A 23,668-nucleotide genomic window follows, 5' to 3' on the forward strand; every position below is an offset into this window, starting at 1 on the left:
TTGCAGATTTACTTAGTATAATTTAATCTGATGTTAAGTACTCAAAAAAATTGTGATTTTGCATGTTAGCCTAATATGTCTTTTACTTCAATGTAAAACAAAACATTTCACGAGTGTGGAGCTTACATATTTTTACGTTGCCCGGTGTAACGCCACATGAAAAAGCCATACCTGAAATGAATAGTATGTCCTTGTTTAATCCTACAGGGTTTCAAATCATTTCATTATTAAAAATAAAATTACAACATGATCTAAAGAAAAAACATCTTACTTTTACATCACTACATAAACATTCAAAAATAATTAACTGTTAAGAATATTTGTATTTGTAAGCAACCGACACTAGCTGAATTCTAGTTAAGGGTTAGTCTTGAACAGATCACTTCAGTCTCACTATCTTTTGTACTTGGTCTTAGCTTGTTCTTGACTGTCGGCCTCAGTCTTGACTTGATTTTGACTAGTTGTGGTCCTAAACTTGTTTTGGACAGAACAAAGGTGGCCTTGATTTCAGCACTACCCTCTGCCAGCTTCAAGGATGAGAGGCTACTCTCCTCAGATGCTTGTTAATAATGTAACAGGACATTTTCTAATACTAGCAAGTCAAAAAAACTCAAGTATTTTCACGGGTTTTAAAAGCCTAAAATACTTGCCTCCAATTTTGGCATTGTATGCTACACCAACTCCACAGATACCATTGTTAGCAACTGCTGCCACCTCTCCAGCACAGCGTGTTCCATGTCTACACTCAGGATACAAAAAGAAAATGAGAGATCAGGTTTTTAATTTATACAAAATAGGCATAAACATGCTCCCAGAAAAAGTATTACTGTTAAAATGAAGTACTACACATAGCAAAAAAAGTGTCATATTTAGACTGGTATTTAATGAATAAATGGTTCTCATTTTAAAACAGATGTAAAAATTTTTTATAGCACAATTAAAATTGAACATATTAAAACAAAAAATGTACATAATGTCCATATTGATTTATGCATATGAACTTAAGCTTCTTTCAAATACAGTAAGAGAACATGTAAACAATTACTTACACGCAGTTTTTTTTGGGGGGGGGGGGGGGAGAGAAAGAGGCCTTTTTCAAAACCATGTTTTCACACCTGTCACTTTGTCAATGTTAATAAAAGAATGCAGGCGTTAAAGGGTACAGGATGGTTCATCTGATCTGGTACACACGCATTAATGGTTTAAAAGAAAAACTACAATTATATATTACAATGCATTCTAATTTTAAACTAGAGAAAAAAAGTGGTTATCCCACTTGGATTTGTTTCACATTGTACTGCGTTACAGTGTGGAACAGTGACATATCTACTTAACAGATTTTTGTTACTCATTAAAACAAAATATAATGTCAAAGTTAAAATAAGATACTTTCTAAAAAAAAAAATAAGCAGGAAACTGACGACACTGGTATAAAGCTTTGACCAAGTGGATGTCTCTGCTCTTTCATTAAAGTCCATGGAAGGCCCTAATTTAAGGTGGTTCAACACTCGCATTACGTTACATTCACGATTCTGTAATTCCTCATTTTATTTTTGCATCCACAATAATGCATGGAATCCACAGCACACAACTAAAATCAGATTCTACAACATCAAATTCACATCTTACAGAATATTACAAAAGTTACATGGTACATATTTTAAAGCATTATGCAGAAGGATCCACTGAAGTCAACTTCTATGTCTATCATGCATTTCAGGTATTTTTCAGCAGCAAAAAACACCGTACAATCACAACACTTGCAAACTACAAGTGAAATCTACATCACATATGGTACTGCCTCGACTATACAATTTAATATTGGCCTACCTACCGTATTTTTAATTTTATATTTTAATGACAGAACTTTTAGTTCACTAATATCTCTTGCTTTTTAATCATTTAATGCATTGTAAAATTCAAATACAGTAATCCCTCCTCCATCGTGGGGGTTGCGTTCCAGAGCCACCCACGAAATAAGAAAATCCGCGATGTAGAAACCATATGTTTATATGGTTATTTTTATATTGTCATGCTTGGGTCACAGATTTGCGCAGAAACACAGGAGGTTGTAGAGAGACAGGAACGTTATTCAAACACTGCAAACAAACATTTGTCTCTTTTTCAAAAGTTTAAACTGTGCTCCATGACAAGACAGAGATGACAGTTCTGTCTCACAATTAAAAGAATGCAAACATATCTTCCTCTTCAAAGGAGTGCGTGTCAGGAGCACAGAATGTCACATAGATAGAGAAAACAATCTCTAGCAAACAAATCAATAGGGCTGTTTGGCTTTTAAGTATACGAAGCACCGCGGCACAAAGCTGTTGAAGGTGGCAGCTCACACCCCCTCCGTCAGGAGCAGGGAGAGAGAGAGAGAGAGAGAGAGAGAGCGAGATAGAGAGAGACAGAGTTTGTTTTTCAGTCAAAAATCAATACGTGCCCTTCGAGCTTTTAAGTATGCGAAGCACCGTGCAGCATGTCGTTTCAGGAAGCAGCTGCACAAAAGATAGCAACGTGAAGATAATCTTTCAGCATTTTTAGACAAGCGTCCGTATCGTCTAGGTGTGCAAACAGCCCCCCTGCTCAATCCCCATAGTCAGGATCAGAGTAAGTCAGCGCAAGAGAGAGAGAAAAGTAAGCAATCTAGCTTCTCAGCCATCTGTCAATAGCGTCCCTTGTATGAAATCAACTGGGCAAACCAACTGAGGAAGCAGGTACCAGAAATTAAAAGACCCACTGTCCGCAGAAATCCGCGAACCAGCAAAAAATCTGCGATATATATTTAAATATGCTTACATATAAAATCCGCGATGGAGTGAAGCCGCGAAAGGCGAAGCGCGATATAGCGAGGGATCACTGTACTTTTTTTTTTTTTTAGCTGTTTTTTGAAAAAGATCAACCTTGGTATGATCCTAAAGAAAGGGGAAAGACACTGTACACTGGGGAAAAAAAGAATGCATTTATTCTACATATTGGACAGTATCCTAAAATATAATACTGTGAACACAGTGTGCATATGAGTGCAGATCATCAGAACATCAAAAAGAATGAGACAAAAACAGGCCATTCAGTCCTAACAAGCTTGCCAGTCCAAACCACTAAATTCCTCCAAAAGAACATCAAGTTGAATTTTGAAGGCCAATAAAATCCTACCGTCTACCGCACTACCTAGTAACTTATTGCATGTATCAATGGTTCTGTATGAAGAAAAAAATCTTTAAGTTTGTGCAAAATTTATGCTCAACAAATTTCCAACTGTGTCCCCGTCCTTTCATTAACATTTCAATCATGTCTCTAGTACAGAAACAGCACTAATGCATGTTGTAAATGACATTGATATCCTCTGATGAAGGATCCTCCACTGTAATTATATTGTTAGACTTAAGCGAGAGTTTGACATCACTAGCTAAGTTTCCATCCAGTTTTTTGCGACGTTTTGTTATCGACAAACAGAATATACGTAAAAAAAATGTGCGAAATTTGCTGTCTCCAGCCTGTTTCCATCAAACTGGCTTTTTATTGATAAAATGGTGTGCGTGATGACATCATCCCCCCCCAAAACGAACTGTCGCATAACTTTTGTTGTATCGCGAAAAAAATCTGCCCTTGAGCAGTTTCCATACATAATTTTGTGTATGTCGCAAATTATCTACCTTTTGTTTTCCACGTTACACCCCCTCCACTAAACAAAGAAATGGAGAGATTATTCAGACAGTTTTTTGAAATTTGCCAGCTTACTGTTATTTCAATTTCACAAATAATTGGAATTGTACATAATATCCGAAGACGACAGCAGAATGAAGCAGTTGCTTGTCTGATAGCCCTAGAGCTCGAAGAAAGTACCCCAGTGCGACGAAACCCACAGGTATGGGAGAGACGACGGAATAAGACCTTCTGGGAGGAGGTGGTGGAGAGACACTTAACAGAAAATCTCTGGCTGCAACATTTTATAATGACACGGCCGACGTTTGAGATGTTGTGTGGATTCATCAGTCCTGATGTTGCGCCCATCACAGGTTGCCACCGACCACTGGTTCCAACCCAAAAGCGGATTGCCATCGCCCTTTACAAGCTGGCAACCTGTGCCGAGTATAGAGTAGTTGGAGAAACTTTCGGGGTTAGTAAAACTACCGTCCATCGATGTGTATATGCTGTGTGCACCGCTATTAAAGAAAAATTAATGCGGCGTTATATCAGACTTCCGACTGTAGCGGAGGCCAATGAAATTGCATACCGCAATTCCTTGGTGCATCTTGTGCCACAGATTTACGGTGCGCTGGATGGCACGCATGTGCCTATTCTTCCCCCGACGGAAGGCTACCGCGATTACATTAATCGCAAAGGGTGGCCATCTATTGTTCTCCAGGCCCTTGTTGATGACAGGTGCATGATACGAGACATTTGCGTTGGCACTCCTGGAAGTGCCCATGATGCAGCTGTGTTTGCAGCATCGGATCTGTACAGGTGAGCCTACCTTTCAACATCCCTTCTCAGTGCGATAACAACTGAATTAACCTGCTTCCCTTAAGGTTTTTAATTAAAACTGAAATTTGAATTAATACAAAATAACGACGTTTAATCAAAGAAAAACTCTTCATCAGACCATGAGAACCGCTCCGCCATTCTCGTTTTGATTGCACGTGATGAAAATGTGACACATTTATTTGCGCTAAAGCCCTTTTTTCCGACAAAAAGTGTTTCCAATGTAGTTTTTGTGACATCTGAAGTATCGATATGGAATTTATGCGCTAAAGTTAAACGGAAAAATATTATGTCGACATGTACAACATTTTATCGATAATTAGCATTTCCATCAGCTATATCGGTAAAAAAATTTGAAGCGCTAAATATTTTTTCGCAAAAACTCCTTGGATGGAAACCTGGCTATTGATCATTCTATTTTACTGCACAGGCTAGAAAATGACGCTGGGCTCACAGGCACTGTCCTTGCCTGGTTTAGCTCTTATTTATTAAATCGATTCCAGTATATACAGAAATGTGCTGACAGTACTCCATCATTATACACAAAACAGATACTGTATGGTGTCCCACAAGGCTTCATTTTACATGCTTTCACTGGCATCTATCATTAGAATTTTAATTTTCACTCCTTCACAGATGACACCCAGTTATACCTTTCGTTTAGACCAGAAGAAGTTTCTTCAATGTTGTCTTTAATTAGTTGTGTTAGTGAATTAAAGGGGAAGATGGATGAGAACTACTTGTCTTTAAACAGCGACAAGTCCACTATGAGTCTTAAAACATTCTCATATGGAGTACTTTCAACTATCAGACTTCCCATTGTATATAATTTATATCATTGTATATCATTTAAAACAATCACATATACATAATGAAAAATTAGACCTAGGGGTCACAATCATTCAAGATAAAAGTGTCTTGATATACTTTACATATTAAATATGTCATTCATCTTAAAGAAATAGGAAAAGGGGTTAATGAATGTCAGAAACCTGTTCAGGCATATCAGGAAACCAGATAAAGGTCAAATGAACAACAGAGACAACGATGTAACAAACAAATTGTACTGAAAGATGACTAAGAAATCAGCAAATGTCCTAAAAACAACCAGAATGGACAGTTGTAACATACACAGAAATTTCAAGGGTGGTGACACAACCCAAAGGGTATAAACCAAAAAAGGTCCGGACATATAGTAAAACAGACATTTTAGTGTAAACCAATCAACCAACCAGAGAGTTATTAAAAAAAAATGTATGCACTGATACTGTATGTAAATTCAATAGTTAATAAAATTAACCTCTACCCTTGGTTTCTCAAGCCATTCTCATCATACTGTAACAAACTGCTGTGAAAGATGCTTGGCATGGTTTTGACAAAATACAATCCAAATTAAACTTGATGTTACTTCTCAGACTGAAACGAGATTATATTTGAAAATAACTGCATTCACATTTTTCTTGATTTCTCACCTTCAACAACTGCTAAACGTGCCGCATTTTATAGCATTAAACAACGCTTACACAAAGCTGAAATCAGATACAGCCTATTGTATCCTGCTAAACTGAAGTTCTACAAGTTCTACATTAGTAATTCTCCGGATAAAGCAGAAAAAATAGTAAGAAAATTGATCCAGTCACTTTTTGAAATACGATTTGAAATCCTGGCAAGGCAAAGAAGAGTTTACCTACAATTTGGTCCATTCGTAACGAGACCTTTGCTGTAGTTATACATTTTAATTTTCTGCTCGGCTATTTTTACGTTTTAATTACAATTTTTTTTTCCTCCCCAAGGGAACTGTTTAACATCAAACCCTTAGTTTATTAGGATTATGCTATCATATGTTATCTTCTTCTTAATGGGTACTGTTTAACATCATTCCCTGGGTTTATTCTTTCGGAAATGTTTTAAGATTAAATTCTAGGTTTATAGTATTTGGACTGTATTGCCAATAGATACCTCTACGTTAATCCTTCTGCACCGCTTCTGGGGGACTTGTTTTGTTTTTGGATGTGCTCTGTCTCTAGGTATGTCAGAAGACAGGGACTTCACGAAGTGTGATCTAGCCTTACATGGGGAGGCAGAATGGGGGGGATCCTGGGAAGAAAGAGCAAGTGAATTCTAATCTATCCTATTTACCCCCACAACTGTAAGAGCCAACAATAATAATAGACTTAAGATCAAAAACTACTGCCAAATTTGTAAATAAAGGTTAAAAAGCTACCTAACAATTTAAAACTACAAAATGTCAAAAAAGTTAAGAAGCAATCTTTCTATGACCAAACAGTGAACTTTGTGAGCTGGAATGTCAAAGGTTTCAATCATGAATTAAAGAAAATGTCTCACTTAACATCTCTAAATGCCAAGATAGTAATTGTTTACAGGAGACACACCTATTAACACTAGAATTACCAAAGCCTACGAAAAAACTCGTAGATCCGGCCCACCTTAAATCCCATCGCACCTCTCCATCTCATGTCATAAATGTAGGAAGGACGGTCCTTGCGTGTGTGTGAACTGTTAACATATGAATTTGATGATTGCATATAGCACTGAACTGACCTCTCTGTACTATTCTTTCCTCTGCATGTCCTGGAGTACAAAAGAAACAGCACCATACAGCAACATGTGGGGACTGGCAAGATCGGGGGGATGGGGCGGGTATAACACATGGTCACTGATTACAAGTGCAAGATGTTATGTGAATGAATATGAATAATATGAATAATGTTGCATCCGTGCCACAATGTTTTCCGAAATGTACTATACAGGTCATAAAATGAGTTATTCCAAATACCTATGTCTGTTTTTTTTTTTTTTTTGACATCATAGACAATAAGGTGCATACTTCAGCGTGAGTAGGAACACTCAATAAAACTGAATAAAAAAAAAAACTTCAAGTGACGGTGAGATACGAAGAAGGTAGATTCACCAGCGTTTGTGTGTCACCTTTTATCCCTCCAGATCAGAGAATGTCCAGTTCCATCCTCAAAACACCACTCACATCTACAGTTATTCCCAGTTTCACATAAAAAGAAACATCGTCAAATCCCTGGGTAGGGGGTGATAGTATGGATCGTGATTGTGACTGAGAATAAAAGTGGAAATAAAAAAAAAAAAAAAAAAAAAAAGGTAACTTTTACAAGTACTATAAATGTACACTGGATATTACAGATGCAAACCAAATGTATGTGTACTGTATAATATTAACAATAAGAGCAACTCACTACTGAAAACAGTAAATATAGGAGGCAGTCGGGATCGAACCAGGGACTCTTGATTACAAGTCAGCAAATCTTACCTCTATGCCATGGAAGCGGTTGTCTTATCCTTGAACCTTTGAACCTCTTGTGAAAGTGTTTATTTGATCTTTGGACTTCAAGCCTCACATATTACAGACAGTCCCCGGGTGACATACGAGATAGGAACTGTAGGTTTATACTTAAGTTGAATTTGTATGTAAGTCGGAACAGGTACATTATTTTAACAAATGCTATTGTTGACCGACTGTAACCAAGCGGTCTGCCAATGAATGGAGTTTCACCTCTTTCTGACCCTTTTATTATTTCTACATTATATTCCATGGTGATGGTTTTTCTCTTCTTTACTGTATCACCAGCACTTACATCAGATTTGTGTTTCAGAGACATTGTTGAAGGGTGAAGACAAAAGGTTAAGATGAGCTCTACTGTACAGTTATCACAGCAGGAAGGCACCAGTCGTCAACACGTCTGATGTATAGGGTGATCCAGATCTAATTGTGCAATTTTCATTACACTATAACTTTTTCAGTTTATTACATAGAAAAATCACCCGAAAAATCCCGGACCATCGAGAAGTGTGAGAACTGATGACATGAAGAATCGTCTTCGTGCAGAACAGGAATCGTCCCTGCATAAATTAAAGTCATCCAGACGATCTGGATCTGCATAATTAGATCTGGACCACCCTGTACTGACAAGAGACAACTTCCTGCTATGTTTGTTTTAACAATGTGGTTACACAGATTATTGTAGAAACGGAACACACATGAAATGCATGTGTTCCAAATAACGATCTATTATTTCCACTCAAACTCTTCACTCCCAGATAATCAAGGCATGAGCTGGGAGAAGGTGCGAAGGGATTTAAGGTGGGCCGGATCTACAAATTTTTTCGTAGGCTCTGGTAATTCTAGTGTTAAGGCAAGGATCAGTTTCGGTTGCAAAGAGACTGGATTGGCCAAATGTTCCACTCCAGCTATACAAAGAAAATTAGATGTGGGAGGTTTTATACATACAACAATTTCATTTGTAGTACCAGATGTAGTATCCGATTCTGAAGGGAGATATGTGATCATCATGGGTAATTTAACTATGGAGGGATTTCATTAAATATCTATCCACCCAATGTGGATGGTAAGACACTTCATCCAAAACATATTTGCATCAAATGTAAACACTCATAAAATTATAATAGCTAGAGAATTTAACTGTTGTAAATTCAGACCTGGATAGGTCTTCAGCAACAGGGGTGATAACATCTAACACTGTAAAAACAATTACACAGATTGTAATTGATAACTTACCAGACCCTTGGAGATTTCTAAATCCAAACTCAAGAGCATATTCTTTCTTCTTACCAGTACATCACTGTTACTCAAGAATTGATTACTTCTTTACAGATCATTTTTTGGCCCATGATCAAATCTTGCAAGTATGATGCTATAGTTCTCTCTGAACACACCCCTTTGATCATGGAGCGCAAATCATTATGCCCCAAATACTCATTTGACAGCTGGTGTCTTAACTCCCTGTTATTAGCCGATGAGAACTGTGCACAATTTACATCCAAGCAAATTGATATATTTTTTTTTCTTTTCAGAGACACATACATCCTCAGGGGTCTCTGCAGGAATACTCTGGGAAACTGATGGCATTTTTAAGAGGACAGATATTTCATATCTCTCCCGCAAACATAAATCAGAAACAAAGAAGGCATCAGAGTTAATCAGTATATTTACCAGAACAGATCAAGAACATGCCAGGTTCCCAAATGAGGCACTTTATAGGAAAAGACAGGCTTTGCAACCAGAAATACTATACAGAGACTACTATAAGTCTTTATATTCTACTCAGTTTAAAGACGAGACAGAATCTTGTGCGTTTTTCGATGCATTACAAATACCACAACTAGACACTCTCAGTGCAGACCACCTGGATAAACCTCTGGCACTCTCAGAATTACTAGACACTATAAAAATGTCACTTTAGAGTGGGAAAATATCAGACCCTGATGGCTACCCTGCCAAATTTTATAAAAAATTTAAATTAAGTTAGCACCCCTTTCATTAGCACATTTTTAGAAGCAAAAGACAAGTACCTCAAACATTTTCGCCAAGCATTAATTACCATCTTTCCTAAGTAAAATAAGGACTTATTACAATGTGCATCATATAGACAAATCTCACTTCTGAATAATTTTAATATACTCTCCAAAGTTCTAGCTAGAAGGATTGAGAAAGTGCTTCCTTCGGTAATAACACAAGACCAAACTTGATTTATTAAACGCAGACACTTAGTTGCATTAAACAAGCATCGAAAATTGGAAGCTAATTCACCCACAAATTCTAACACCTCTGAGATCTTCTTATATCTGGATGCAGAGATTGTCCCATTCCACCATATCGATTCACTACATTCCACAAATACGGGTTTGGCCTGGACATATGTGTATGGATCAAAGCATTGCCAGTCCAGAAGCTTCAGTTTGTATTAACAACATTTCAGACTACTTCAAACTAGAACATGGCATTAGACAAAGATGCCCCCTGTCACCAATGCTATTTGCAATCGCCACTGAGCCATTGGCTGTTCACTTAACGAAATACTTCTGAGAAACAGGGGATTACCAGAGAAGGACTTGAACAGAAAATATCACTATACGCAGATGATATGGTACTATATATATCAGATCCACAAAATCCTGTGCCTGCAGTCCTAACAGTACCAGCAGAATTTCAAAAGTTATCTAGCCTCAAAATTAATTTGAATAAAAGTGTGCCTTTTCTAGTGAACTATCACACAACAGATTGGAAACCTTCCCTTTTATCATTGCAGATCAGTTTAAATATCTACGGATAAACATCATAAGCAAACAAAGCTGTTTTTCAACAAAATTTTGCTGTCTGCATGGAAAAAATTAAACAAGACATGCATAGATGGTCTACTTTCCAATTTACTTTACAGGAAGTATTAACACTGTCAAGATGAACAACCTTCCTAAGCTTCATTTTCAATTTCAAAGCATTCCCATATACACTAACAAATCATTTTTAAAGAAATTAGATTCAATTATAAACCTAATTTATTTGGAATTCAAAACATCCACTCATTCAAAGGGCGACCCAATAATGACCTAAACCAGAAAGTGGCAGGGTATTTCCTATCTTTCTATTACTGGGTGGCAAATATACAGGCTATAAAAACCTGGACATTGACAAAAATAAATGAACACATACAGGCTTGGTCTGCAATAGAAATGAACTCCTGCAGTACTTCTTTATATTCCTAGCTTTGTATAAATACAAGTAAATACAAGATATCGTCAATATACTAACAACCCAATTGTCCTTTACTCACTCAGAACATGAAACCAATACAGGAAGCACTTCAAGATAGAGGATCTGTGGCATCTCTACACAATAACCACCTTTTTCCACTCTCTCAAAACTTAGTTTTTAATGTTTGGAAAACATATAGGATTAAATCACTTAAGAGATTTAAACATACAGTTAGGTCCATAAATATTTGGACAGAGAGAACTTTTTTCTAATTTTGGTTCTGTATATTACCACAATGGAATTTTAAATGAAACCACTCAGATGCAGTTGAAGTGCAGACTTTCAGCTTTAATTCAGTGGGGTGAACAAAACGATTGCATAAAAATGTGAGGCGACTAAAGTGTTTTTTTTTTTTTTTTTTAGAAAAAAGTTGTCTGTCCAAATATTTATGGACCTAAATAATAATAATGTAGTAATAATAATAAATAATGTAGATAATGTCTTTGCAGCTGAACAACTACACTACAAAATTTGCGAAATATATAGATGTGCAGGTCAGATGTTTCAGATTAACTAGACACAAGAGGTATGAATAAAGAATAAACCGATAAATGGTCTAGAGTGCAAACAGATACCACACTTCAGCACAACCTACCTGTTGTCATTAAGTATTGTGTACCGAGGCTGAGGATCAGAATCTTTATCATTTACATCATAACTAGCTTCAGGATCCTGAAAGACACAGATATGAATAAGGAAATGATGAAAACAGAGTTAGCAAAATGGTTAGATGTATATAGGAAATCCATAAATACTAGCTTTAAATGTAAATACTGCTGGGGATATCGTTGATAAGCATCAGTGCAAGCATCAGACCTCGTATGCAGCCCTCCTCTTGTGAGGACCTACTTGTGTAAAGACCACGAGTCTACCTGTCTAAGTCAACTTAACAGTGACACGGGACAAGAAAACTGACACCCCTACTTGACCTAGGTACTGTGTTCTGCTTTCCTTTTAAATGTTGCCTTCAGCATGTGTCATCAATACATTCCTATTATTAACACAAGAGGTTTCTCTTGCCCCAGACAACCTTCGTCTGCTGTATAAAGCCATTTCAGACACTCTTTTCTCTTTCGACTTAAGGAACTGCCAGCCTGTGGTCAACAAAGACTTTATTCCAGCTTTTGCCACCCAAAGGAGTCTCCAAGTGGTGGCTCTGACAGAGACATGGATTTGACCAGAATACACAGTAACACCAACAGCACTTTCCTCTGCCTTTAACTTTTCCCACTCCTGCTGGCTATTACTGTCTCTTTTCCAATTAACATGATCATTGTTGTTTATCGCCCTCCAGGTTTGCTTAGGATCATCCTTGACAAGCTGGATGGACTTCTCTCTTCCTCCAATATGACGACAGCCCACTTCTAATTCTAAGGGACCTGAACATTGACAGAGGAAAGAGTGAGAAAGTCGGCAGCAATCTGTATGACCTTGTTCTCTAATGTAACTTCACTCCCACAAAAACAACTATCACTAATTAACACAAGTATGACCACTTTTTCATTCATTTCTCTCTACTGCTCCCCTCTACTCACTCTCCTCCCTGTCCCTACCGAATCCTTCTGCTGACACCTCTGCTCCCTCTCTCCCACCCATTTCTTTTTCCCAACACACCCTATGCTCCACTCTGTCCCCCTGTCTAGACAATATTTGTCCATTCTTTTCCAGGCCTGCATGCGAAAGGCCCTAATGTTCTTGGCTTTCCAAAGCACTCAGCAATCAACATACAAACCATAGAAAGGCCAAAAGGAAATGGAGGAAGTCAATGGCTCAGGCAGACTTGGGTAAGTATCAATCCCTTCTTGCATCCTTTTCTTCTGCCACTATTTATGCTAAGGTAACATACTGTCAAACTAGAAATAACAGCACCACCAACACACACTATGTTCTCTGCTTTCACTTCCATTCTTAACCCTCCTCTACCTCCTCCCCCAACCTCCTTGTCTGCTGATCATATTGGAGGAAAGAGAGAAGTCCATCCAGCTTGTCAAGGATGATCCTAACCACATCTCACCACATCTTCTCAGGATAGGGTGGCTGTCATGAGCAGTCAGTTCTCCCTCTCACTGCCACCCATTATTCATCCTACCAAGAATCGCCCAGTATTCTCCACAATCTCTTCACTCTCTGCCACTGATGTTTCCGACAACTTCTCCAATCACACTATTACCTGTCCACTTCACATGGGAAAAACATGCAGTCACTCACTGATTACAACCGCAAGATGTTATGCGAATGAATGAATATGAATAATGTTGCATCCGTGACAATGTTTTCTGAAATGTACTATACAGGTCATAAAATGAATAATTCCAAATATCATAAACCTTTGTGTCTTTTTTTTTTTTGGCAGTGTGGCTTTGACATCATGGACCATAAGGTGTATACTAATTCAGCATGAGCAGGAACACTCAAAACTGAATAAAAAAAAAAAAAAAAATCAAGTGACTGTGAGATATGACGGCGGCAGATTCACCAGCGTTTGCGTGTCAGCTTTTATACCTCCAGATCAGAGAATGTCCAGTTCCAAAGCTTCATAACACCACTCACATCTACAGTTATTCTCAGCTTTAGATAAAAAGTAACAGCGTCAGATCCCTTGGGGGGGGGGGGGGGGGGGGGTTTGTAGTATGTATTGTGATCGTGACTGAAAGAATAAAAGTGAAAGAAAAAAAAAAAACGTTACTTTTATCTATACTAATAAAAGGCATAGCCCTCACTGACTCACTCACTCACTACTAATTGTCCAACTTCCCATGTAGGTGGAAGGCTGAAATTGTGTATCACGTCATCACGCCTCCCACGTAATCACGTGAACTGACTGTGAATGCAGTACGTAGAAAACAAGGAAGAGCCCCAAAGAGCGCTGAAGAAAACATTCATTACACAATTGAGAAGGCAGCGAAACAATAAGAAGCGAGCGAGTGACGCACACAAGCATATTCATAAGTGCAGCTACTGCGGAAACAAAAGCACGGTGTAAACCGTAAGTTTAAATTAAGTTTATAGAAACGCTCCCGCTGCCGTTTGCAATACCATATTCGCGACATACAAGTTTAATGAGAAGACACGAGGTATAAACGAGGCATTGGATCACTTTGTAACGGAGTTAAAATTGCTGTAGCGAGAAACTTTTAAGTGCCGGGTCTTAGCTAACATTAAATAAAGCCGTGGACATCGCAACATCACACAAGAGAGCGGCTCACGTGAACTGACTGAACGCAGCACGAGTGATCACTTTGATGAATCAAATCTGTTCAAAAAACACATTACACAATTGATAATGTAGGAAAAGAATATGAAGCGACTGACGCATACAGACATTTTCATGAGTGCAGGTACTTCGGAAACAAAGCACCGTGTAAACCTAAAGTTTAAATTAAGTTCATAGACCTACAAAAGGTTGCCATTGATTTGAGGCAAGATTGCTTTTCTCCTGTACAACTATACGTTGCATTCTCAACAGTAAGCTTGCACGGCTTGGTCATATTACAACCAGAGTGCTGAACTGACAACGTGGTATACAGAGATCTATAACAATCGTAATAAACGAACAATAAAACAGCAGAGAACCCGTGGATTAAATAAAAAGGCTGCTTTCTTGGCGAAGCAAGGAAAAAGGATGACCTTATATGGCGTTCGTTTATAAAACAGCGGAGATGCTGTGTAAAGACTGCTTCACAAAAAAACAGCACAGCGCCTTATATGAGCAGGCAGTCAGCTAAAGAAGGGAATCAATCAATCAATAACTATAATCGTAATAAACGAACAAAAAATAGCAGAGAATCCGCGGATTACATAATGGAAATGGGTACCTGAACAGAAAAGTGAGTCTCAAATAGCTACACAATAACTATAACAATCGTAATAAACGAACAATAAAAAAACACAGAACCGCTAAGCAAGGAGAAAGGATGGCCTTATATGGCGTTCGTTTATAAAACAGCGGAGAGGCTGTGTAAAGGCAGCTTCACAAAAAAACAGATCCTTAACAAATCGTAATTGGTATATTTTCCCTCAATTTAAAAAGGTTTTCTTTTCTTCTTAATAAAAATTTAAATTTAGAAGTGAGGGGATTTGCCTATATATATATATGTATTATATGGTTGAAATAGTTTACTGTCAAATAAATGCAAAGAGTACGCGACACGTGTTTCGCCCTCATTCTGGGCTCATCAGGCGTACACACTCCACTGCACTGATGAGCCCAGAATGAGGGCGAAACACGTGTCGCGTACTCTTTGCATTTATTTGACAGTAAACTATTTCAACCATTCTATGATCTGCTCCTCACAAACTGAGGGCACCGTGGCGGATGTTAGCAGATTGCTGGCCAACCACAAGCGTTACCTGGAAGGTAACCACCCATACAATCAGACTGTGACACAGACTACGAATGCCGTGAATATAAATATATATATATATATATATATATATATATATATATATATATGTATATATAGTGGTGTGTGGCCAGCTAAATATTCCAGCCCTCACCCCCAGGCCGCCAGATGGAGTTCTCCCAACAGTGTGGACATTACCTGAATTCCAGCAGGGCCTCATGGACTTTGTAGTTTATATGCACAGCCCTGCTGGATACCTTGGGGACCACCAGGAGTCGCTGTGGGGAGACTGCCGGACTCTTACTTGCCCTATAACCCGGAGGTGCGTCATGATCATGTGACAAGAGGAAACGATGTGCTTCCGGGTTGAAGGAAGGAGCTTTTTTATCCGACCCAGAAGTGTTCATGATCACATGGACAGAAGGGAGAAACACTTCTGGGTCAGGGTGTACAAAGGACTCATGGGAAAGCCCAGACACTGAGCTGAGCTGGGAGGTAGGGTGGCAAAGTGTCTGGGCGAGGAGGATTGTATTGTGAGAGAGAATTGTTGTGATTTATGAGTGTGGAGTGGAGGGTGCCTTGTGCACGTGAAGACAACAAAATAAAGAAGTCTTGTGCTTTTACCTCGTGTTCAGAGTGGTACCTGAGGGTGTTAGAGGTGGCTCCACGCATCTACTGCGACAATATATATATATGTGTAGATATGTGTATATGTAGATACAGTGGTGTGAAAAACTATTTGCCCCCTTCCTGATTTCTTATTCTTTTGCATGTTTGTCACACAAAATGTTTCTGATCATCAAACACATTTAACCATTAGTCAAATATAACACAAGTAAACACAAAATGCAGTTTGTAAATGATGGTTTTTATTATTTAGGGAGAAAAAAAATCCAAACCTACATGGCCCTGTGTGAAAAAGTAATTGCCCCCTTGTTAAAAAATAACCTAACTGTGGTGTATCACACCTGAGTTCAATTTCCGTAGCCACCCCCAGGCCTGATTACTGCCACACCTGTTTCAATCAAGAAATCACTTAAATAGGAGCTGCCTGACACAGAGAAGTGGACCAAAAGCACCTCAAAAGCTAGACATCATGCCAAGATCCAAAGAAATTCAGGAACAAATGAGAACAGAAGTAATTGAGATCTATCAGTCTGGTAAAGGTTATAAAGCCATTTCTAAAGCTTTGGGACTCCAGCGAACCACAGTGAGAGCCATTATCCACAAATGGCAAAAACATGGAACAGTGGTGAACCTTCCCAGAAGTGGCCGGCCGACCAAAATTACCCCAAGAGCGCAGAGACGACTCATTTGAGAGGTCACAAAAGACCCCAGGACAACGTCTAAAGAACTGCAGGCCTCACTTGCCTCAATTAAGGTCAGTGTTCACGACTCCACCATAAGAAAGAGACTGGGCAAAAACGGCCTGCATGGCAGATTTCCAAGACGTAAACCACTGTTAAGCAAAAAGAACATTAGGGCTCGTCTCAATTTTGCTAAGAAACATCTCAATGATTGCCAAGACTTTTGGGAAAATACCTTGTGGACTGATGAGACAAAAGTTGAACTTTTTGGAAGGCAAATGTCCCGTTACATCTGGCGTAAAAGGAACACAGCATTTCAGAAAAAGAACATCATACCAACAGTAAAATATGGTGGTGGTAGTGTGATGGTCTGGGGTTATTTTGCTGCTTCAGGACCTGGAAGGCTTGCTGTGATAGATGGAACTATGAATTCTACTGTCTACCAAAAAATCCTGAAGGAGAATGTCCGGCCATCTGTTCGTCAACTCAAGCTGAAGCGATCTTGGGTGCTGCAACAGGACAATGACCCAAAACACACCAGCAAATCCACCTCTGAATGGCTGAAGAAAAACAAAATGAAGACTTTGGAGTGGCCTAGTCAAAGTCCTGACCTGAATCCAATTGAAATGCTATGGCATGACCTTAAAAAGGCGGTTCATGTTAGAAAACCCTCAAATAAAGCTGAATTACAACAATTTTGCAAAGATGAGTGGGCCAAAATTCCTCCAGAGCGCTGTAAAAGACTCATTGCAAGTTATCGCAAACGCTTGATTGCAGTTATTGCTGCTAAGGGTGGCCCAACCAGTTATTAGGTTCAGGGGGCAATTACTTTTTCACACAGGGCCATGTAGGTTTGGATTTTTTTTTCTCCCTAAATAATAAAAACCACCATTTACAAACTGCATTTTGTGTTTACTTGTGTTATATTTGACTAATGGTTAAATGTGTTTGATGATCAGAAACATTTTGTGTGACAAACATGCAAAAGAATAAGAAATCAGGAAGGGGGCAAATAGTTTTTCACACCAATGTATGTGTATATGTAGATATGTGTATGTATATATATGTGTACATAACCTCTTTAACACACTACTTCTCCGCTGCGAAGCGCGGGTATTTTGCTGGTAAGTACTATAAATGTACATCGGCCTTTACAGACGCAAACCAAATGTATATGTTTATTGTATAATATTAACAGTAACAGCAACTCACTACTCAAAACGGTAAACATAGGAGGCAGTCGGGATTGAACCGGGGACTCTTGATTCCAAGTCAGCAAATCTTACTGCTACGTCATGGAAGCTGTTGTATTGTCCTTGAACCTTTTGTGATAGTGTTTATTTGATCTTAAGGCTTCACACATATAGTTTATGCCTACATTTTGTCATTTATTACTGAAATATGAAAAACGTTTGTTTTAAAAATGTGTTTACACAGATTATTGTAGAAACGGAACACATAACGTGTTCCAAATAATATACATTATTTCCATTCTAAAACTCAACCACTTCACTCCTAGATAATCAGGGCATGAACTGGGAGAACTTTGTGCACATTCTGTGGCGGTGGGAGGGATAGAATAGCAGGTTGCTTGTTGCTTGTCTTGGTGGGGGGATGGAATAGCAGGCTGCTTGCTGCTCGTCTTTATCGGCACATTTACAGGACAAAAGATGCTGACAGAGAAGTGCAAAGGGATTTAAGGTGGGCTGGATTTACAAGTTTTTTCGTAGGCTTTGGTAATTCTAGTGTTAAATAGAAATTAGTAATGAGCTGATTAAGTTTGCAGATGGTACCAAGACAGGTGGATTAGCAGACAATTTGGAATCCACTATATCATTACAGAAGGACTTGGATAGCATACAGGCTTGGGCAGATTTGTGGCAGATGAAATTTAATGTCAGTAAATGTAAAGTATTACACATATGAAGTAAAAATGTTAGGTTTGAATACACAATGGGCGGTTGGAAAAATCGAGAGTACACCTTATGAGAAGAATTTTGGAGTCATAGTGGACTCTAAGCTATCAACTTCCCGAAAGTGTTCAGAAGCCATCAAGAAGGCAAACAGAATGTTAGGTTATATAACATGATGTATGGAGTACAAATCCAAGGTGGTTATGCTCAAGCTTTATAATGCACTGGTGAGGCTTTATCTGGAGTACTATGTGCAGTTTTCATCTCCAGGCTACAAAAAGGACATAGCAGCACTAGAAAAGGTCCAGAGAAGAGCAACTAGGCTGATTCCAGGGCTACAGGGGTTGAATTATGAGGAAAGATTAAAAGAGCTGGGCCTATACAGTTTAAGCAGAAGATGATTTAAGTGTTTAAAATTATGAAGAGAACTAGTACAGTGGATCGAGACTTATAAACTTGTTAAGGGTAAATTTCACACAAACATTAGGAAGTTTTTTCTTTACACAAAAAACAAGCTAACAAAGTAGTGTGGTAGACAGGAAGACTTTAGGGATTTTCAAAACTCTACTTGATGTTTTATTTTAAAGAAATAAGTGGATAGGACTGGCGAGCTTTGTTGGGCTGAATGGTTTGTTCTCATCTAGATCATTCTAATATTCTATCGACATTCTTCTTGCCACCTTCTCTGACCCTGGCATCATTGGGACTGCTCTCTGATGGCTTGAGTCTTACATCTTGGACAAAGAGTATGTCCTAGCGAGGAGAGTTGTCAAGGGCGCAGCAGACATGCACAGGTGTTTCTCCAAGGATCAGTGCTGGGTCCTCTACTTTTCTCTCCATACACCACCTCAATGGGTTCCATCACCAGATTGCATGGTTTCTCTTATCAGTGCTATGCAGATGATACACAGCTGTACATGTCGTTTCCTCCAGGACAATACAGTATCAGCTAAAGTCCCTGAATGTCTTACTGATTCTCAACCTGGATGAAGGACCACTATCTACACAGTTCAACCTGGCAAAAACCGAGCTTCTTCTGATCCCCGCCAGCCAGTCTGCTCAACTCCCCATTCTCTGTACAGCTTGGCTCACTGTGACTAGAACCTGCCAAGCCTGTACCTTGGGGTTGTGACTGATCTTCACCTATCTTTTTCTGACCACATTTCTACTGTTTCCTGTTCATGCAGGTTTACGCTGTACAACATCTGCACAATCAGACCTTATCTGTCAGAGTATGTAGCAGAACTTTTGGTCAAGGCTTTAATTTTGTCAAGTCTGGACTACTGCAACTTGCTTCTAAAGTACTCACAGTTGCTGTCAACCAACTGCAGATGGTCCAGAATGCAGTAAGCCATCTTGTATTTAACAAGTCGAGATGGGCACATATCACTCCTCTCTTCAGGTTGCTACATTGCCTTCCTGTAGCGACACGCATTAAGTTCAAATCCCCGATGTTTGTCTACAGAGTAGTCAATGGGTCAACACCTGAGTATATGGAAACAATGACGAAGCCCTATACTCCTTTTTGCCCACTCACTTCTGCCAGTAAACAGCGTCTGGTAATGCCACCTCTGCGCAGTATGAAGTCTCAATCCAGACTCTTTTCCTGTGTAGCTCCTAGTTGGAGGAATAAATTACCCACCCCCATTCATATTGCTTTCTCCCTCAATGCATTCAAGAAGCAATAGAAAACCCATCTGTTCTGTGAATAACTGATTGGCGGAAAGAAAAAAAACTTTGCTCTGATATTTTATATTGTTGGTTAATTTGTTTGATTAAGTTTAATTGTTTTAATCGATTATAATCTAGGATTGTAAATGTATTAGTCATTACATGTTTTCACTTTTCAACTTTTGTTACCAGTCCTGCTACACTTGCTGAACAAAGAGGCCCAAGCCTAAAGTTACTCTATTAAGTTTACTTCTTTTGTAAGTCACTTTGGATTAAAGCATCTAGAAAGCAAATAACTATAAATGTAATTACATTTCATTGTCATAATTGAGTAAATGAAGTACTACTCTTCATCTATACAGTGAAAAAAGAAAAACCTATTACTGTTTCTCCAAGTGCTTTAACTACTTCCAAATATCTGTTTTAACACTGGAATTACCAGAGTCTACGAAAATACTCGTAGATCCGGCCCACCTTAAAACCGTTCTCACCTCTCTTTTGTCTTCTAAATGTGCCGATTAAGACGAGCAGCAAGTAGCCGGCTATGCCATCCGCCACTGTCGCAGAACGTTCACTAAGTTTTCCCAGCTGATGCCTTGTTTGATTATCTGGGAGTGACTGAACTGCTGGAGTTTTAGAATGGAAATAATATGTCATTATTTGGAATACACGCATTTCATGCGTCTTCCGTTTCTACAGTAATCTGTGTAAACACACTGCTAAAACAAACTTTTTCATATTTTAGTAATAAATGTTACCAAATGCAGGCAATAAAAACTATACAATGTGTGAAGCCTGAAGTCCAAACATCAAATAAACCCTTTCACAAAAGGTTCAAGGATGCTATAACACATTCTGTAGCTTAACGCTAAGATTTGCTGACTTGGAGCACAGCAACCCTGCCGTACTACAGAGACGCGAGTTCAATTCCCAGCTTTGGAGAAAGTTTTTTTTTTCCCCCTCAAAATGGACATAAAATTTATAAATTGGTATGCGCTGTAAATAGTTTTGTTTAAAATGTCGATCGCGGTTATTTCGGTTGATTAATTCATGCTTCTTACTTAGAGTCAGAACAGGAGCTTGTTCAGCTTATTCAGCTTCTAATCTGACTCAAACAGCACCAGTATAACTTCACACTCAACCCGACGCTGTTCGTTTTCAAATAATATTGCATTACTTCAATGTTTTCTGATTGGTACTATTCGCGTCATAAAATGATTTCTTCAAAACGTCACATATATTTGTCTCTTTTTTTAAAATGTGCATTGTAGCACGCAGCAACTGGCCACCTGCATGTTCTTGCGCACACTGAATAAGACAGCGCTATATGCAATCATCAGATTCAAATGTTAACAGTTATATAGCACGGAATGGAAATCAGCAGTTCTTAGCATTGCACCACGCAAGCTGTCATATCAACCACCTACTGTAACTTGATTTCTTTTTTCTTCGGTTAGAGTCTTAAATAAAAGTGCACTTGTTTTGTTATACTTTTACATCAACATATGTTCCTCTGTTTGAGCTACATGGGCATGCTCAAAAAATACACATATAATGCCACGAAAAGTGCATGCAGAGTAGTTCGCAACCACTGGTACGACAATGCAGTCACAAGTATACTGCAGAGCTATATGTGAATATACGTCTTTATGTGAAAACAGCAGTGTCAGATGGGGGAGTGTCTGATGATTGCATATAGCGATGAAGTTACTACTCTTTACTATGCTTTCCTCTGCATGTCCTGGAGTACAAAAGAAACAGCATACAGCAACATGTGGAGACTGGCAAGTTTGTGGGGAAAAAAACATGTGGTCGTATGTATCGTGATACACTGCAGAGCTATAGCGCGTCTTTATGTGATAACAGCAGTGTCAGGTGCAGGGAGGGGGGTGGTAGGGAAAGATCCTGAACGCGACAGAGAATAAAAAGTGAATAAAAAAAAAAAAAAAAAACAAACAAAAAAAAAAAAAAAAAATAAAGCTATCCTTTGCAAATATCATAAATTACACCGGCTGTTACAGACTGAAATCAAATGTATTTTTTTATTCTAAAATAGTAAAAATAAGAACACTTCTCAAAAGGGAGTCATGCAGGATCGAACTCGTGACCTTCTGATTGCCAGTCAGCAACTGATACTGTTGCGCCACAGCTGAAGTCATAGTAAATTAGTGTCAATGTCGCACACTAAGGTGTTTTTTTTTTTTGGCGGCGGCTTTTTTTTGTACCTTTTGTGAAAGTGTTTCTTTGATATTTGGACTTCAGGCTTCATACATTATATAGTTTATGCCTACATTTTGTCATTTGTTACTAGAATATAAAAAACGTTTCTGTTTTAAAAATGTTTACACAGATTACTGTAGATAGCAACACACATGAAATGCGTGTGTTCCAAATAACGATTTATTATTTCCACTCTAAAACTCCACTTCACTCCCAGATAATCAATCAAGGCATGAGCTGGGAGAAGTTCGTGTACGTTCTAAGTCGGTGTGTGGGGGGGGGGGGGGGGGGGGGGCGGTTGGAATAGCCGGTTGCTTGCAGCATGTCTTCAGTACATTTAGATGACAAAAGACGCTGGCAGAGAGGTGAGAATGGTTTTAAGAAGCGATTTAAGGCGGGCCGGATCTACGAGTTTTTTCGTAGACTCTGGTAATTCTAGTGTTAACTGGTTCTGTTTCACAAATTACATAAAAGGAGAGGTTTAAATTTCAAAATCCTGTAACCATTGATAGTGACAAAGTGAAGAACTTTCCTTAATTATGAATATATAAAAGTTAATTATTAAGAAACAGTAGTGAAGGTTTATTGAATTACTTACATAATTCTGTGCAAGATCTGGATGATCTTTTTCAATTCCATCATCTAGGATTGACACAACTATACCACTTCCAGTGAAACCCTGCTCCCAGGCCCCTCGAGCATTCAGGTCATGCTGATTAACATTGCTCTAGGAAGAAAGAAAGAAAGAAGTTAGGGAAAATCTGTAAAATGTTTGAGTCCTGGAGACAAACTCAAGATGCACAAAATAATTAAGATGAATCAAAACAAGGCAATGCTGCAGCTTTACAATACACATTTTAAAAGAATGTTTTAAGTCCTAATAAAAAAATATATGCAAAACTTTCATGGGGCACAGTGCCTTACATCCTTTATGTAACATTCACTGTATGTTAAATGCTCTGCACAGATGTACAAGACATAATTTAAATAATATTTTATGGATGTTTAAGTTCTTGCAGTAAGGAATGCATTTACAAAATTAACCAACATATTGTAGTGAAACTCAAGCCTACAGTGATATGAACAACTGTGTGAAAGGTAAAATTTTACCATAAATATTCAAGAAAG

The 23,668-nt window shown here is 38.5% G+C and overlaps 1 protein-coding gene across 3 annotated transcripts in view; it reads right to left on the reverse strand.

Annotated features, from left to right (window-relative positions):
• Positions 1-23,668, reverse strand: part of LOC114642539 (furin-1) — a 208,602-nt gene that overhangs the window by 62,822 nt on the left and 122,112 nt on the right. For all 3 annotated transcript variants that reach the window (XM_028791402.2, XM_028791404.2, XM_028791403.2), the window contains exons 5-7: positions 23,139-23,267; positions 11,682-11,758; positions 651-739 (exon numbers count right to left, since the gene is read on the reverse strand). In XM_028791402.2, the coding sequence (XP_028647235.2) occupies positions 651-739; positions 11,682-11,758; positions 23,139-23,267 (295 nt within the window). The remainder of the gene's footprint in view (positions 1-650; positions 740-11,681; positions 11,759-23,138; positions 23,268-23,668) is intronic.

The sequence above is a fragment of the Erpetoichthys calabaricus genome, chromosome 17 (assembly GCF_900747795.2).
Source record: "Erpetoichthys calabaricus chromosome 17, fErpCal1.3, whole genome shotgun sequence".
Classification (NCBI taxonomy): Eukaryota; Metazoa; Chordata; class Cladistia; order Polypteriformes; family Polypteridae; genus Erpetoichthys; species Erpetoichthys calabaricus.